The sequence below is a fragment of the Phoca vitulina genome, unplaced genomic scaffold, assembly GCF_004348235.1.
Source record: "Phoca vitulina isolate PV1807 unplaced genomic scaffold, GSC_HSeal_1.0 scaffold26, whole genome shotgun sequence".
NCBI classification, from domain to species: domain Eukaryota; kingdom Metazoa; phylum Chordata; class Mammalia; order Carnivora; family Phocidae; genus Phoca; species Phoca vitulina.
This window is the reverse complement of record NW_022589729.1, coordinates 22,553,598-22,571,707: the sequence shown is the minus strand read 5'-3', so window position 1 is coordinate 22,571,707 and position 18,110 is coordinate 22,553,598. Positions and strand designations below refer to the sequence as shown.

The following is an 18,110-nucleotide window of genomic DNA, read 5'->3' as shown; positions in this document are numbered from 1 at the left end:
CAGTTTATAAGGATGGCTTAGAGGGTTCTGGGAGAATGGGGATGGGGAGTGAGGCAGGTTATGGGGATGGCTTGGGGGGTTCTGGGAGAATTGGGTCAGGTGGTGAAGCAGGTTATAAGGATGGTTTGGGGGGTTCTGGGAGAATTGGATCAGGGGGTGAGGCAGGTTATAAGGATGGTTTGGGGGGTTCTGAGAGAATGGGGGCAGGGGGTGAAGCAGGTTATGGGGATGGCTTTGGGGGTTCTGGGAGAATGTGGGTGGGGGGCGAGGCAGGTTATGGGGATGGCTTGGGGGAGTCTGAGAGAATTGGGTCAAAGGGTGACACAGTTTATAAGGATGCTTTGGGAGGTTCTGGGAGAATTGGATTAGGGGGAGAGGCAGGTTATAAGGATGGTTTGGGGAGTCCTGGGAGAATTGGGTCAGGGGATGAAGCAGGCTATAGGGATGGTTTGGGGGGTGCTAGGGGACTGAGGTCAGGAAGTGAGTCAGATTATAGGGGAGGCTCAGGAGGATCTGCAGAAATGGGGTCAGAAGGTGAGGTGGGCTACAGAGATGGTTCAGGGAAGTTCAGAGTAACAGACACACAGGCTGGAGTGGGATATGAAGGTGGACCCAGCAGCCAAGAAGCCGTAGAGCATGGGTCAAGATACCGGACGGCATCAGAGAGGTCTGATGGTGGCACAAGCTCCAAGGATGGTTCAGAGAGGGGCAGAGGAATGGGGTTTGTGAAAGGAGCATGTCCTGGAGTGGGGTTTAGGATGGCTGGAATGCCAGGCACTTCAGATGGCACAGAATGCAGGGACGGCCCCTGGGGCCCAGAGATGCAGGGGATTCAAGGTGAGCCACGGATTCTTTCAGACGGGCAAGGCTCCAAGAATGATCTCGGGGGCTCTGGAACCTCAGGGGTTCCTGAGGTGCTGGGAGCCTTTGGCTCTATGGGAAAATCAGGTGTCAGAGAGTGGCAAGATGCTGCTAGGGACCCAGGATCTCCTGGGGACAGAGAGGCTCCCAGTAGGGAGGGCAGGTCTGCAGACCAAGCAGGGGGTATGAGGGCTTCTGGGTTTCTTGATGGTCAGGGGGCAGTGGAGAGCGAGACCTGGGCAGGGGCAGCTGCTCTGGGATCTGGACATGAGCAGGACTTCTGGAAAGCAGGGCCAGGGACAGCAGATAGGGGCAGAGCAGCTGGCCTGGGAGGACTGGCACCTCAGGCAGGTGGGGACTCACCGCTGGGAGGCAGAAGGATGGGAGCAACATGCGAGCACTCAGTGGGCACAGGCCAGGTTCTGGACAACAGCCGGATGCCTGGGGAAAGGGGTAAATCAACATCAGGTTCTGCTGATGGACAAGGGGTAAGCCACACTGGGGTCCCAGGCAGGGAAGACCAGGGGTTTGGCCAACGCAGCATAGGTGCTGGGAATCAGTCCCCAGGCTCCAGAGCTTCCAGATCTCTGCAAGACAAAGATGCCACTTTCAGGGGGACCCATGAAGGGCCAGAGGGCTCCAGGGGCAGGAAGGGTGCTCTAGGCCAAGGAGGGTCTGGTGGGTGTCAAGATCCATGGTTCCTGGATAGCAAAGGTTCAGGTCCTGAAAGGGGCAAGTCTACTGGCTCAGGGGACTCAGGCATCTTGGATAAGGGGAATTCCACTGATAGGGAGAATGGCCTCACCCAAAACCCTGGGGATTTAGGGCCTCAGGGAGCCTGGAATGGTCTAGATGGTCCATTGGTCAGAAAAGACTCTATGGACAGATCTGGGGGCATCCAGGGCCTGGGCTTTCAGCTAGACAAAGGACAAAGAGGAGAAAGAGGGTCCCTGGGGTATCAGGGGTCCCTGGGGGCTGAGAATGACAAAGCCCAAGGTCCAGGGACCCTAAAGGAGTATGAGGGATGGGGAGCAGAAGAGTCTGGAGGGTCAGACAGAAGGCCTGGCCAGCTCAGGAGCAGGTCTCAAAGACAGTCAGGGGTGGAGCCTGGAACAGCAAAGAGAAGGGGAGCAGATGAGGCCAGAGGCTCAGGGCAGCCACTGGGAGGAGAGGACAAAGAGAGCCGAGCGGTGACTCTGCACGAAGACCAGAGCTGGGAGCCCCCGAGTCACCTTGGCAGCTGGAGAGGTGGCCTGGAGGGCAGGTCAGACATCTACGGCCAGGGGAGGGATGCCACCCAGAGTCCCAGATCCAGATACAAGCCTGGCACTGGCGGTTTCTCCAAGGAGGCCCAAGGTAGGTATTTCTCAGGGAAATGGCTCCGGTGGGGTAGAGCCAAGGGGAACGGGGATGACTGGGTCGGTCTCAATTCTGCCTCTAGCCCCAGGAGTTTGTCCCTGCCAGTGCCCCCCCCCATTTTCAGGGATCTCTTCCCATCTAGGAATCTACCTCTTCCTCCTTGTGGAGGTGGGCTCCAGGCTACATGGGGCTCAGAGGTCTCTGGGTCTCTGTCTTAACACCCTATGTCCAAAGAACTGGAGCTGTTGAAATCTCTCTGTGGGTTACTCAGACTTCCGTCTTTGTCACTCAAGGGGGGCCCTTCATCCACCTTGTACCCCAGGTCCCCTATACCAGCCTAGCAAAACCAGTTTGGTTTTGCTGGCACGGGCTCAGCCCAGTTGGCGGGACATGGTGGCCTCCCAGAGCTCAGTGTAGGCCACGGTCTGGGAGGCTGGACCTTGGGGGAAATCCCTGGATGCCCAGCCCCCAGACTCCTCTGTGTGTCTCCAGGCCCCCAGGGCCACTTCTCCCAGGGCCTGGCTGACACGGAAGTGCAGCGGGGAGAGGATGCCGTGCTCTCCTGTACCCTCGCCCACGACCTGGGCCCGGGTGCCTGGTTTAAAGATGGAGTCAAGGTACTGCCCCCCGTGCTTTACCGACCCGTTTATGGGGAGGGGGAGGGGGAGGGGTGTGGATGGGGGGGTGAAGCAATGAAGAGTAGAAGGTAGGGGCTTTGCAAGAAAGGTTTTTCATTCTTTTTTTAAGATTCTATTTATTTGAGGGCGCCTGGGTGGCTCAGTTGGTTAAGCGACTGCCTTCGGCTCAGGTCATGATCCTGGAGTCCCTGGATCGAGTCCCGCATCGGGCTCCCTGCTCGGCAGGGAGCCTGCTTCTCCCTCTGACCCTCCCCCCTCTCATGTGCTCTCTCTCTCTCATTCTCTCTGTCTCAAATAAATAAATAAAATCTTTAAAAAAAAAAAAATTGGTTAAGATTCTATTTATTTGAGAGAGAGCACAAGCGGGGGGGGAGGGGTGGAGGGAGAAGCAGACTCCCTACTGAGCAGGGAGCCCGATGTCATGTTCGATCCCAGGACCCTGGGATCATGACCTGAGCCAAAGGCAGATGCTTAACCAACTGAGCCACCCAGGCGCCCCAAGATTTTTCATTCTTCATTTTACTAAAGCACCTACCCTGGGAGAAGTCTAAATAACCAGCATGTTGGTATTTTTAAATAAAACTGGGTTTTTAGGTGGGTGTGTATCCTCTTCGCTGCCCCCCCCGCCCCGCCCCCGGACATACCCCTTCCTCTCCCAAATGCCTCTTCCTCATCCAAAATGCCTGTCCTGTCCCAGCGCCTGTTGAATTCTGCTGTCCTTCAAGGCGTGGTACAAACACCCCCTCAGCCCAACCAGACAGGACCTCTCCTCTCTCTGAACAGCCCTTCTGTCCTCCACCACGGCTGTCCTCCCAGGAGAATGGATGTCACAGGGGTTCAGAGCACAGGCCTTGGCGTCAGCTAGCCCGGCTTCAGATCCCAGCTCTGCCCCTTACCTCTGGTTGCACCTATAAAATGGGGCCAATAACAGTACTGACTTCATAAGGTCGTTGCAGCATTAAATGAGGTACTGAGTATGGAGAGCACCAGCACACGCCTGGGGCGTCCTGGGGCGTCACAAGCATTCCATTGACCCCGCTCTTATTACAGTCCCTACATTGCATTAGTAAGGGGCCCTGCTTCCCCCCACCCCTGCCCCCCCCACCACCTGGAGGAGCTGAGCAGGGGTGGGGATGACAGGGCTCCTCCGTGGCCCTTGTTTGCAGCTCAGCACCCAGGATGGAGTCGTCTTTGAGCAAGATGGTCTCGTGCACAGTCTCCTCATTGCCCATGTGCAAGGGACCCAGGCTGGGAGGTACACCTTTGTAGCCGGCAACCAGCGGAGCGAGGCCACCCTGAGTGTCCACGGTGAGGGTCAGCCCGCCCTTCCCTGCTCGGCAGGCTCTCTGCAGCAGGTGCTATGCTCCGCCTCTAAACCCCTGACTGTGTGGCTAGTCTGCCGCCAGTGCCTAATCTCATCCTCAGTCTGAGAACCACATCCTCCCTGTTCTTTGTCAGGAAGTCCTTGCGGAGGTCTAGCCCTGGTCCCTCCTGCTGCAGATGAAGCCCATTCATCCCCTTGGTAGTTCTCAGGGGGGGTGGTCTTTACTCTCAGCCTACACTTCCTACTCCGGGTCCTTCTTTCCCCACTGCCCCGGTGCACAGTGCCCTGGCTGCCTTTGACTCCCTGGCCCTGTTATATCTCTAGATCGCCCCGTCATCGCTCCTGATGTCACAGAGAAACTGAGAGAGCCGCTGGTGGTCAAGGCTGGGAAGCCGGTGACAGTGAAGATCCCCTTCCAGAGCCACCTCCCAGTTCAGGCTGCCTGGAAAAAGGACGGAGCCGAAGTGGTGGGCGGCAGCAGCCCCCAGGGGGCACAGGTGGCCCTGGGGGACGGCTTCACTCGGCTGTGCCTCCCTAGCGCTGGCAGGAAGGATGGTGGCGAGGACAGCGTGACACTGAGGAGCGAGGGCGGCTCTGTGCAGGCTGAGCTCACCCTGCAAGTTATAGGTGCCAGTCCCAGCCTTCTCCCCAGCCAAGGCCCAAGGGTCCCGGGGTTCTGGGATCTCCCTGCCGGCAGGAGCAGGCCCAGAGTGTGCCGCCCTGCTCCGATCCTCATTTGCATGCTGTTTAAGATCCAAACCTACTCCACCTTGTTCTTGCTCCCCTCCTCAGACTGGTTAGGAAGCAGCAGTTTAGATAAAGACAGGGCTGGGCTCCCGCTGGTGGTGCTTCTCTGGGAGCTAAGGCACTGGGCCCGGGGGAGGGGGGGGCATTTCTGGGACGGGAGGGGGGGCATTTCTGGGACGGGATGGTGGCCCCCAGCCTTGAGCAGTGCCAGCAAGTTAGGACTGCCTGTACCAGCCACAGTGGTGCATTCCGGGTCACCTCTGTGGGGTGTATGTGTGTGTTGGGGGGTGGAGACCAGGGACACTTCCAGGTAATGTCCAAGGCTCTCTGGATATTCTACCCCATGGCAGGCTTATCCGCTGATGAGGGGGGAGGCCTAGCACCACTCCCCTCCAGCTCCTTTGACCCCCTCTTCTCTTCCTGCTCCTCTCGGTGGGACCCCAGACAAGCCCCAGCCCCCACAAGGTCCCCTGGAGGTACAGGATCGCCAGGGGGCTGGGGTCTGCCTCCATTGGCGGCCCCCAAAGGACAGCGGGGGCCGGGCCGTGGAGCACTACGTGGTGGAGCGGCGGCAAGCTGGCCGGAGCACTTGGCTGAAGGTGGGCGAGCCCCCCGCAGACAGCACGGCCTTCACCGATGCCCACGTGGAGCAGGGCAGGAAATACACCTTCCGAGTGCGGGCTGTGACCTCTGAGGGGGCTGGGGAGGCCCTGGAGTCCACAGAGGTGCTGGTGGCTCCTGAGGGTAAGAGGATGGACTGGGCCCTAGCATTCTGGGCTCTCCACCGTGCCCAGGGGGTGGGCGGGGCTGCCCCAGGCACTGGAGGGACCTGGCGGGGGGGCGGGGGTGTCTTGGGGCCCTTGTAGAGCACTGTGGAGACTCCTTACGTCAGCTTCATTTGGGATTTGGCAGGCGATCAGGAAACAAGGTTTGTGGGGTCTTCTCTCAGCGGTGGCTCTCTGGGAGTAGGGGTAGACAAGCAGAGCCCACTTTCTCAGGAAGCTGGGTGGGGCAGGCACCATCCTCCATCAGATGCCCTCCCTCTGGAGCATCTATCAGGGGACTTAAGGCTGAGGGGCCTCAGGGCTGCCTCTAGGCTCCTAGGCCAGAGCCAGAACAGTGTCCTAGGGCAGGCTGGCTCAGCCCCCCTGACATTCCCTAGGAAAGAATAGAGTGTGACCCGCTCCCAGATGCCCCACTCCCCGTCCCCTAGGACCTTGCTGTGAGCTGGCATCTTTCCTCGGCCTCTGGCTGACCTGCACCTTCTCTGCCCCCCAGCTCTCCCTGGGCCCCCTTCAAGCCCAGCCATCCAGTCGGCCTCCAGCCAGGGCATCACGCTGATGTGGATGGCACCTCGGGGCCCTCGCAGTGCCCACATCCTGGGCTACCTGATCGAGAAGCGCAAGAAGGGGAGCAACACCTGGACAGCAGTGAATGCCCAGCCTGTGCCCGGTGAGTGTGCCTGAATGGATGCTCCACATTATCCTGGCCTCCAAAGCTTCCCTAGAGGACCTCCTGGCTCCAGGGTCCTGTGGCACCATCTTGCCAGATCCCTTTAGTACAGTGGGTCTCACGTGGGGCAGTTTCACCCCCTGGGGACATTTGGCAATTGTCTGGCAATTTTGGGTTGTCATAACTGAAGTGCAGGAAGGTGAGGAGTAGCATCTAGTGTGAAAAAGCTGCTAAACATCCTGCAATTCACAGGGCCACGCCCCTGTCCCATCCCCATGTCCCCAAACAAAGAATGATCTGGCCATAAATGCCAGTAGGGCCAAGGTTAGGAAACCCTGGCTTAACAGAAGTCTCGGGATGGAAGCCAGAGATGGAGCAGTTAGCCCTGACCGCTCTCCTTCTGGCCTTGACTTCAGGCAGTGCATTCTTTTCTCTGGATCTTACCTTTCTCATCCATGAGATGAGGAGACGTGTCCCCTGTCCTACTAACTTCCCTACAATTTCCAGGAAACTGCTTTCCAAAATCAGAAAGAACTCAGAAACTCCAATCCAACATTTGCAGAAGAAAGAGCAGGTTCCAAGCCCTGAGCGGGTTGTCAGGAGCCCGGGTTCCTAGCCAGGGCTGTGCCACTCAGGACCTCAGGATCCTCATCTCTGGAAAGAGGGTGGTGAACTAAGGGCATTCTTCCAACTTCACTATCTAGTCATTCTGTTTTATTTATAAATCTATATAAATTTATAGCAACTTTTAGAAGTCTTTAAGGCAGAGAGAACCAGAGAGATTAAGGCACTTGTCCAAGACCACCCAGCAAGTTAGTGGCAGAACCAGACAGGTCCAACCAGACCCTGAGCAGTGCTGTTTTTACCTTGGAGACACCCGAGTCACCCCGAGCTGGCTGGCTGGAGAGGAGGAATGTTTTAGGTCCCTAGGCTTGGTCTTTTCCAGAGCTTGGAGGCACCAGGCCATCTGTGTGCCCATTGCCTGGTCCTGTCACAGGGGGACAGACGTGGGGTGGGCTTTTCACAGAGAGGAGGTGGACCGTGGCGGATGTGCGGCAGGGCTGTCAGTATGAATTTCGGGTCACGGCTGTGTCTCCCTCTGGGCCCGGAGAGCCTGGGCCCCCATCGGATGCCGTCTTTGCTCGGGACCCCATGAGTAAGTAGAGCACCAACCCAGGTTGGGGGTGGCGGTGGTGATGAGTAGGGGATAGCTCTGGGGCCCGTGGGACAGGACAGGGGCTGTAGGAAGGTCAGGGCCAGCCCTGAAGGACATGGTCAGGAAGGCTGGGAGACACAGGTCGAAGGGCCTCTGGGGTAAGGCATATTTTAGGGGCCCGGGGAATTGAGATCAAACAGGCCTAGAGGTCAGGCAGTGGGGTCACTTTACTCACTCTTCAGCCTCTGGGTAGGTCAGTCCTCGAGCTGGCCCACCTGCTCCCACCTTACAACCATCCACCCACCCCAGTGAGAGCTTGTCATTGCCGTGGGGCAGGTGGGAGGTCGCCGTGGAACCTCACCATTGACTATCCAGCAGATCTTTGCTGAGCATCTTCATCACAATGGCTAACATTGTGCCAGGAACTAGGTAAATAAATCCTGGCCTCTGCTTCTGGTGTAGAACAGCATTTTCCTCTCTCTGATTTCAGACATCCAGGCACAGAGAGATGTCAGTGGACATGTTGGGAACAACACAAACAGCCAAAAAGATCTGTGATCAAAGATGTTTCTAACACCTAGCCTATGAGATTTCCAAGTCCTACAGGAAAGGGACCTGTCCTACTTTGAGCCAAATTTCCCAAATTTGGGTAGAGGATGCCTTTTCCACAAAACAGCCATCAAAAACCTCATTCCAAGGCATACGGCTTAGGAAATGCTGCTCTGTATGCCCCTCCTGAGCCTCTTATCTCACGAGCCCTTATGAGCCTGCTGGTGACAAGCCACCAAGGGGGCAGCACGTTTCTGGCACTTGCCGGACTGGCCATGTGGTCACCTTGAGAGCACCTTTGTATCCCTACAGGGCCTGGTGCAGTGTACGGGTCTGGGCTGTTGGACTGAATCTAGCAAAAACAGAACATCGTACAAGTTTAATGGATCGAGTGGCACCTAAGGGTTAGTCCTAGAAAGGGCAGAGTGTGCAACGGGGAGGGGAAAGGTGACACATGCATTTTATTCCTTGCAAGTGGACCAACCCCATCCTAGTTTATCAACCTCTCTCTCTCTCTCATCACTGGTAGAGAGTGGAGACAGCAAGTAGCATAAAGGGTGTCCTACGATAGCCACCCCAGTCATGACCGTTCCTAGGCCCTCGCTACTGAGCATGATCCTCGGACTGGCAGCATTACCTGGGGGCTTGGTAGGAATGCAGAATCTCAGGCCTCACCCAGGCCCTTCTGTATTAGGATCTGAAATCTTAACCAAATCCCCCGGTGGTTTATAAACAAATTAAAGTTTGAGAAACACTATCCTAGCCCCGATTTAGAAACACCTGGGCAGCTCTTAAGACTCGTGCTGCCTGGGCTGCAGCCCAGACTAATGAAATCCACATCTCTGGGGATGGGATCTAGGAACCAGTGTCTTTAAGGCTCCCCACAAGATTCCACTGTGCAACCAGCTTTGGGAGACTGCTCTGCAATGTACAAAGCCCCTCACACACATCACACCTTTGCTCCAAAACCCTTGTGGGTGGGTAGGGCCCGTGTTATTTTCCTTCCCACTTAACAGGAGAAGAGTAAGTATGGACTGAGTGCCCAAAAGGCAGTCTTGACTAACTTAGAGCTCAGAACCAAAAGATATAGAATTCTAGTCTTCGGGCATTTGAAGCCCAGGAAGTCACCAACTAAGACGCCAGATTTCAGGAATTACAGCAGGGTAGTTTGGGAAAGTGGGTTGACAGGTGGGTGAAGAAATTCCCAGCCTCCCACAGGAAGACTAATGCATATCCACATGGAGTGGCCTCCCTCAGGGGAGGGTGACGCCATTCCTGACCTTCCCACGGTGCCTGGCCAGGACCCCCTGGGCCCGTGCGGGACCTCCAAGTCATAGACACGTCGCACACCAGCATCACCTTGAGCTGGGCGCAGCCGGATGCACAGGATGGGGACACAGCCCAGGGATATGTGGTGGAGCTGCGCGGCTCAGACAGTCTGCAGTGGAGTCCCTGCCACGAGGGCACCGTGCCAGTCACCAGCTTCACAGCCAAAGGGCTTCGGCCCCAAGAGAGCTACTTCGTGAGGGTGACAGCAGTTAACGATGGGGGCCTTGGCCAGCCCACCGCCCTGGACACGTTAGTGCAAGTCATGCCGGTTGCCGGTGAGTCCCATCGCCTTCCCCTTCCCGCAGGCCCTTCCTGAGAGGGACCTCTGAGCAGCAGCCATGCACTTGCTGCGCCAGGATCCCCTTCCCCAGTTTAATAAAGTGCCCCTTATCAAGCACCCGTTATGAGCCAGGCACTGGACTAGGCAGGCCCATTTGGAAATGTTTTCTCATTACAACTCATAGAAATCCTACAAGGTTAAGGTTTTTACCCCCAATTTACAGATAAAGAACCTGAGGTCAAAAGTGCTTTGCCCTGGGTCACACCACTGGTATGTGGCAGAGCCAGGAATTAAACCAGGTGACTCTAACTCCAGAGTCCAGGCTCTCTCCAGGATTCTTTGCTGCTTCCCGAGCATGACCTAAGAAGGTGTAAGTGCTGCTCGGCACACATGGTTCATGTGCAGAGTAGAACACACCCAGCTCCCTGTTATCCAAACGTGGATTGTCTTTTCCCTTGGTTATAATCGCTGGAGGCTTCTGACCTGGGCCATCCCAACAAGCCCTGGTTGTCACAGTAACAGTTAGGGAGACAAGTACAATGAACAGCACACTGCACCTGGAGTCCAGAATCCTGGAAACTTGTCCTGGCTCTGCCCCCAGCTGGATGTGGTCTCAAGCCTGTCACTTCCTGCCTCAGATCAGTGTTTACCTTGTCTGCAAAACAAGAGTTGGATGACTTTTTCCCTGTCCTCTGTTCTGGCCTAACCCTAACCCGCTCCCTGATGGCTTTCCTTTCTCAGCTCCTATTCCTTCCGGGCTAGCATCTCCCCACCAGCTCCTGCAGCTCCCTGCCCCTCCCCCAGGATTCTCCTCCCAGCTCCCTCTACATTTCCTTCAGAGCCCCTCCCTGACCCCCACCATGGATTTCTGCATCTATTAGTCTGGCCCAGGTATCCCCCTCCAGCTCTGCCTTGTTGGAGACCTGGGGCTGAGTCCCAAGAGTGGAGGGAGGTGACAAGCCATTTTGTGTGTTCCAGTCCGTCCCAAGTTCCTTATGGACTCCAGCACAAGGGACTCGCTGATGGTCAGAGCTGGGGACACCATTCGTGTGCCTGTCTCCTTTGAAGTGAGTATATCTAATAGGGAATGGGGAGGGGAGCCCAGAGTGGCCAAGGGAGCCAGACTCCAGCCTGTGCTTCTCTTTCACCCCCCTCCTTTTTGGTCCCCAGCCAGTGGCCCGGGCTTGTGCTGGAAATCAGGCCAGAAGTGAGGAAGGAAGAGGGTCCTCCCTGAAGGCACGATCCTCACCTGGCCCCTGGGCCATTCTGCACTTGTCTCTAGGTCCCTCTAGTGGTAGCTCCTGTTACTGCACCTCTAAACTACCAGGCCCACTTTTCTCCACCTCCCTCCTTACTTCGTCTGGGAATGCAGTGCGGCTGCAGCATGGATAGTCCCTTTTGACTTTAGAATGACCCGAGTCTGAGTCTGAGTATTGTACAAGCACATGAACTGCGTTTGACTCAGGATGATCCCCCACCATCACCACCTGTCCGGTGTAGATAGGATAGCCGTACAGCGTGGGGGCTGGGAGCACAGTTTGCGTGGGGTCAGATTCTAGCATCATTACTCACTAGCTGTTTGACCTCCGACAAATATTTTAACCTCTCTGTGTTCCAGCTTCCTCATCTGTCAAATGGGGATGATGTAACTTACCTCCAAGGATTCTTCTGAGGATTCAAGGAATTAATACATTGAAAGCACATAAGTAGTGCTATATGGCAAGCACCCAGTTTGTGGTATCTATTACTAATTGTTGTTGTTGTTATTATGGTTAAAATCATCATCATCATCATCCTCATCATCATCTGTTTGGGAACTCATAGGTGGCCGAGCCTGATTCAAACCCAGATATAACTCTAAATTACATGTTCTTAATTATTAGACCATAATAAGGACAATGATGGTGACAAAAATTTTTAACACACACTGAGTGTTCCTCGGCCCTGTTCTCTATGCTTTCCATGTATTATTAACTCCTTCAGTCCTCAGAACAATCCTGTGAGGCAAGTTACGGTCAGCATCCCCGTTTGACTCTGATGCCCAGTGTGACCAGTACCAGAGGATCTCACGGGGAGCTGGGGGTTTGCCTTACTCCCCCTTTCCTGCTTCCTCGTTATCCCACGTTATCCCCTCCCATACCTCCCTGGATCATCCCTTCTCAACCAGCCTCTCCCTAAGTAGGCACCTCCCCACTCTGTGCTTTTGCTCAGACATTTCTTCTCTGGGAATGCTCTTCTTCCCACTTACACCTTAGGACCAGCTTCAATGCCATCACTCCCACAAAACGTTGCCTCCTTATCTTTCTTTCCTCTCATTTCCCAGGCTGTCCCCATGCCTGAGGTGACCTGGCTGAAGGACGGCTTGCCCTTGCTTAAAAGTAATGTGACCTCCACCAAGGATGGCCTCACCCAGCTTCTGATTCCTGTGGCCAGCTTCTCAGACAGTGGCCTCTACACTGTGGTGCTGAGGAACCTGCAGGGCGGGGAGGCTGCCTACCGCTTCTCCCTCAGGGTGGCAGGTGAGGCCGGCCTGGGCAGGGGCTCCCGACACCAGCTTGCCACAAGCCAAGGCATGGAGCTCTCCAGCTGGCCTGGTCACGGGTCTCAGCTACTCTCCCAAGCCTGGGTATACAAGGTGACCACCCCACCAGCCCTTCCTAAGAGCTGGAGGAAAGAAAGGAGGAAAGGCAGAGGGAGAGTCTGGGGTGGGGCGGGGCGTGGGGGTCCACTGTCCTTCTGCCCCAGGAACTTAGGGACAGTTAAGTCACAGCCCTTCCCTGGTCTGTGACAGTCAGTGAGCAAAGACAGTCACCACCATTACCTCACTTGAAAGAGCCTTGGAAGGATTGTCTGTGGTCCTCGTACAAGATAAATGTTGCCCTCCCCACTGGGACTCCCACACAGCCCCTGCCCACCCTGGAGGAGCTTCTGGAATACAGAAATGACCAACAGCTAACAATGGGGGTTCTGCAACTTGATCTTGTGAAAACCCCTCCACTGTCCACATCCTGTGTCATTTTACTTACAAGCCAGAGTGAATTCAAATGATTCTTGTTGGAGAGGCTTGCTACCCTCTAGAGATAACTGTAGACCCCCAGCTGAGCTCTCTCTGGGGGGCTCCAGCTGCCTGCATGGGCAGACTGCACTCCCCAGGACCCCAGAAGACTTGGGGACCTGGGGGAGGGCATGCAGAAGCCTGTGGGCATTCTGGGGTGCCCTGCCAGGTTCCCCCCCAAACTCAGCTGCCTTTCCTCTTGTGCAGCATGCCCAAAGGCGCCCGGGCCCATCCATCTGCAGGAGAACGTGCCCGGGACAGTGACGGCCGAGTGGGAACCTTCTCCAGATGAGGCTGGGGATGTCCCCCTGTACTACGAGGTGCTGACGCGCTCCTCAGCACACGGGCCCTGGCGCCAGGCGGCCGACCGCGTGCACACCAACCACTTCACCCTCCTGGGAGTGCTCCCTGGCCACGAGTACCACTTCCGAGTGGTGGCCAAGAATGAGCTGGGGGCCAGCCTGCCCTCAGACACCAGCCAGCCCTGGTGCATCCCCCGGCAGCGAGGTGAGCTCTTGGGGATGCGGGCTGCATCCGGGACAGCCCCAGCAGAGGTGGCTGAGTGCGGCTCAATGTGTTGCTGGCCCCACCACCAGCTGGAGGCCAGGAGCCGTTACCCTGCCCACCTCCCCACCTCCCCCACCTCCCCAGCTGGCTCAACCCACTTGCACTGCTGTCCTCTGTGTCCCTGACTCAGGGTGGGTCCGGAGAGAGCCGAGGGCTGTGGGTGTCTGCATGTCCAGGATGCCTTTGGGTGGGGTCTCAAATAAGCAGCAGGCCTACGGCAAAGAGAGGTTAATGTTTCTCTGAAAACCAAGCATATTTTACAGTCAAATAGATGGTGGGCCTTCAAAGTAATCACTCGAAAAAGCAGATTATAAAATAGAATGCGTGATTCCATATTTCTAAAACACAAAAATGTCTGGAAGTTTCCACACCAAAATGTTAGCTCTGGTCATTGATAGGCAGTGAGATTATGCTTGGTTTTTATTCCTTCCCCTTTTGACTTTCTTACACTTTCTAGTTTGTCCACAGTGAATGGGTGTTAGCTTATAATAAAAGAATAAATAAAAAATAAAATCCAAAATGTATTTTAAGAAAAGGATAAAAAAGTGAGTCAAGCCGTGAGGGCCAAATTGACTGGTAAGATGTGGCGGAAGGACCCAGAACGTGCCTACGTTCCACCAGGAACTTGCCACCCCGACTCCTGCCTCGGCCCTCCCTTCCTCGCTCACTGACCCTCCTCTCTCTCGCCCCGGTGTCTGCCACAGACAGGTTCCCAGTGAGGCGTCCAAGCTACCGGGAGCCCAACCTGAGCCAGAAGCCCCGGTTCCTGGTGGGCCTGCGGACCCACCTGCTGCCGCAGGGCTGTGAGTGCTGCATGAGCTGCGCCGTGCATGGCTGGCCGCGGCCCCACGTCACCTGGTTCAAGGACGGCCGGAGCCTGGCGGGAAACCCCGCGGTGTACAGCACCGACGTGCTGGGCGTGTGCTCCCTCATCATCCCCAGCGTCTCCCCCAAGGACAGCGGCCGGTACAAGGCCGTGGCGGAGAACGCGCTGGGCCAGGCCGTCAGCACCGCCACCCTCATTGTCCCAGGTAAAGGTGCTGCCCTGGCAGAGGGGGGACGGGAAGGAGAACCAGAGGGGCAGCCACCTGCCTGCCTTCAGGGAGCCCTCCCTGTGCCCTCAGGAGTGCTTGGGCTGGGGGTCAGGATACCAGGGTCCTCTAATCGCCGTGGCTCCACAGGAACTCTGTGACTTCAGCTGGGCCGTCACTCGCCCTCCTGGGGCCTTGATTTACCCATCTGCAAAATGCAGTATTGAACTAGATCACTGAGGACTAACTCTTGGCTTAAGGGACGATGCACCCCCGACTAAGCTTCCCAGGATGGCCTGCAACACATCTCGAGAGAGATAAAGGGGCCTCTTCTGTCTTCTGTGTTATACCTTCATAAATATGCCCAGACACAGACACTTAGTGCCCCCAAAGCCTTGCTGATTTCCCTACTGGTAGTCTCCTCTTCAGTAAAGCAAATAACCTATGTTAGTAAGAAAACATCTTTCCTTAAGAGTACTTAAAATATCTTATATTTTGAATAGAAAACAAAGTAACCCCTAAACATTTTTAAATTATTCAGAATTGACCTTTGTGTAAAAATGGCCCTTTCAGCACTGAACCAGAGCATCTTTTTTCTCTGTGGCATCTACGCCCAGGCCCTCGGGAAGCCGCTCACCAAGTGCCCCAGCGCATGCACACACCTCATCCTGAAAAGGCTGTTTTCAAAAAAGTGTTTGGGCGGGGGGTTGCCAGGGGAGGAATTTGCCCAAGCTCAGAGAGCACGCGGTGTCTCTGCATTTGAACCCATGGCCCCTGCTGGGACAGCCCCTGGGCCTGACAGCAACGCAGAACAGGGGTGGCCCCTCGGCAGCTGTTCCTTCAGGACCCGCCGGAATATCCCGGTGCTCCGTGTCTTGCAGAATCTAGCTCCTAGCCCTGCCTCACCCCAGGATGGCCCTGTCTGGCTCCACAGCCACGGGATGATGACAGATCCCCGAAACTTCGCTCTTGACACCAACACTGACCCAGAGAGCCGGTCCTGAAGGATGAAGGACACTGGTCATGCCCAGAGCCCCAGGGAGGCAGGAGTGAGGAGCAGGAGGGCATGGAGTCCTTTGGGGAAGAAAAAGAAGAAGAGGGGAGGACATTCAGCCTCTCCACCCCAAGCCAAGTCCCTGAACATGACCATGAACCTCCTCCACTCTCTCCACGGGGCTTCTTTCTTCTCCACTTCTTCCGGGAGATCGGGAGATCCGGAGAGAACCTGTTTGCAAGAGGGAGGCCAACTCCTTGTTTTCCGGAAGCGGGTTCCTGGAGGGAGAGCAGGAAGAGCTGGGCCTGCTGTGAGCAGAGGAGGGAGGAATGAGGAGGTCAGAGGACCTGAGTGAGGGCCAGGGCATCCAGGGCATGTGTGGAGGGGGGCTTTCTGTACTTTTCATTATTAAAACATTAGGCTGACACAAGCCTGTCATTTGCAAGTTAACTTGGGGTTGGTGTGTTGGAGGAAAGATTCCCACCGCAGAGCCTTCATACCAGACTCCCTCGGGGAGGACAGGTGGGTTCTGTGCCATGGCTTCTGAGGGCGGGAAATCGGAGAAGGGTTGGAGAGTCTCCTCCCTCACTCTTCACCCATGTGTCCCGCACACCTCTGGCAAAAAGCCTGTGAGCAACAGAGCGAGAGGCTTTCCTGGGTGTTAGAGTGTGGGGAACACAGAGCCGGGGCCTTTGCCTGTCCCTCCCCGGGGCCAGAAAGAGTCTGGGCTGGGGAAGATCCTACTCCAGGATGTGATCTGGGGGCCCCTGTCAGAAGGTGCTGAGAGAGACCATCACATGGGGATTTGGCTCTCATTCAGGGCTCTGTGGGCCCCTCCTCCCCTCCTCCACGGCCCCCACTGCCCTGTGTCACACACAGGATGGGATGCTTCCCTTTCCAGAGAAGGACCTCTACGTGACCTCCCGCAGAAGCTCTTGTCTTCCTCTGTCCTCAAGGCCCCTGAACCTCCCAGGCTCCCAGGAAACACTCCAGAGTTCCTGGGGGGTGAGAAGGAAGGAGGGAGCCCCAGGAAGGCTGAGCCCCACTCTGTCCCAGTGTGTCTGCTCCAAAGCCTAGCCAGTGGCCTGACACTGTGTGCTCTTCACTCCCTCTGCTGGGATGCAGGCTTTTGCCTTCCTGTCTCCTCTCATGCCCGACCGCAGGTCAGACGCAGGAAGGGGGGAACCCAAGCCACCAGGAGGGATGGAGGGTGGATGTCAAAAACACCTTTCTGAGGCATGGGAAACACGTAACCAAGGGAATGCTTTCTGGATGCCAGAGATAACTGTCCACCCAAAATAGACCAAGAGTGCCCCCAGAGGCAGGGGGATGGACTAGATGACTTTGTACACTCCTGCCCGCCGCCCCCAGGGAAACCTACAAGAGCTGTTTCCCTTGGGTTTTCTCTTTCCATCTTTGCTTTGCTGCGGCAGCAGGCCATACTGGGGCCAGGAGCAAAGAAAGAAGTTCTTAGAAACGGCGAGGCGGTGGCTGACTACCTCGGCCCATGTGAACTATTCTAAGTACTTTTTGTGCTACGGGGTCCTGCAGTGGGGGGAGGGCAGGGCTTCAGCTCAGACTGCAGTGTCAGCAATCGGGGGAAGTGGGGGTTTGCACAGAGGGGATGACCCAGTGCCTGTGGCCTGCCTGGCCCTGAACAGGGACTCCCAGAGCAAGGATGAGCGGAGAGCCCTCTCTACGTTTCTGAGGGTGGAGTGGGGGCCTGACCTTCCAAGGAGATGCAAGGACAAAAGACCCTAACTCGTGATGGCTTCTCAAGATACATTCATTCATCTGACGGGCCCTGAGCAGGTGCTGTGCAGGAAGATACAAAGACAAGTAGGACATGGGACCTGCCCTCAAGGTGCCCGCCTTCTGGAAGGGAGATAAGACTAACAAAAGCCCCAAGGAAGTCCTGAGGACCTCAGAGGAGGGGAGACCTGCAGTCTGAGTGCGTCAAGGAGGGCTTCTTAAAGGAGGCAGTAACATCCTTGAGGGATAAGCAGGAAGTGGGCCTGCAGAGGGGAGGAGAACATTATGAGCGCAGGCTTGGTTTGAACAGCTCGGCCCAGGACAGTGGAAAGCAGTGCCTGTTTGGTGGTGGATGGTAGTGCTCACATCCGGGGCAAGTGAAGCCGTGTGTCCCTGGGAGGGGGCTTGCATACTTCTATGACCAGAGCAGAATGTGAAGAAGAAGGGAGCAGTCGTGCGCATTTTCATTCACTTCCACACAAAGCCCAAAGCCCTTGCCAGTCAAGTACATCAAATCTGAGTATGAATTTAAGGGTTTGAGGACTAGTTCTGCTTCCTAACTAGCTAATGTGACCTCAGCAAGTTCCTTATCCTGTTTAATGACTGAGTCCTCATTTGTAAATTAAGAATACTAGTTCCTAACCCAAGGTCACAAGGATTTTCTCCTGTTTTCTTCTCGAAGTATTATGGTTTTAATTCTTACTTTTAGATCTATCCCTTTTGAGTGAAGTTTTGCATGTGATGTGGGTAATAGTCGAGGCTTTCTTTTTTTCATTCTTGATTATCCAACTGGCCTAGGACCATATTTAGAAAGAGATTTTCCTTTCCCCACTGAATTACCTTGGAGCCTTCATTGAAAATCAATCCACTGTATATGTGTGGGTCTGTTTTTGGATTCTGTCTTCCCTACTTCTGTTCTACTTTCTGGAAGAGTTTGTATAGAATTGTATAGTATCTTCTTCAGATGTTTGACAGAATTTACCAATAAAGCCACTGGGCCTGGAGTTTTCTATGGG

At 55.6% G+C, this 18,110-nt stretch overlaps 1 protein-coding gene across 1 annotated transcript in view; it reads left to right on the top strand.

The window, feature by feature from the left end:
- Window positions 1-18,110, top strand: part of IGFN1 (immunoglobulin like and fibronectin type III domain containing 1) — a 47,155-nt gene that overhangs the window by 13,439 nt on the left and 15,606 nt on the right. The window contains exons 12-23 of the mRNA XM_032422077.1: window positions 2,104-2,217; window positions 2,713-2,837; window positions 4,025-4,166; window positions 4,507-4,809; window positions 5,374-5,673; window positions 6,208-6,381; window positions 7,409-7,537; window positions 9,388-9,690; window positions 10,674-10,762; window positions 12,019-12,214; window positions 12,958-13,257; window positions 14,022-14,348. Coding sequence (XP_032277968.1) covers window positions 2,104-2,217; window positions 2,713-2,837; window positions 4,025-4,166; window positions 4,507-4,809; window positions 5,374-5,673; window positions 6,208-6,381; window positions 7,409-7,537; window positions 9,388-9,690; window positions 10,674-10,762; window positions 12,019-12,214; window positions 12,958-13,257; window positions 14,022-14,348 — 2,502 coding nt within the window. The remainder of the gene's footprint in view (window positions 1-2,103; window positions 2,218-2,712; window positions 2,838-4,024; window positions 4,167-4,506; window positions 4,810-5,373; window positions 5,674-6,207; window positions 6,382-7,408; window positions 7,538-9,387; window positions 9,691-10,673; window positions 10,763-12,018; window positions 12,215-12,957; window positions 13,258-14,021; window positions 14,349-18,110) is intronic.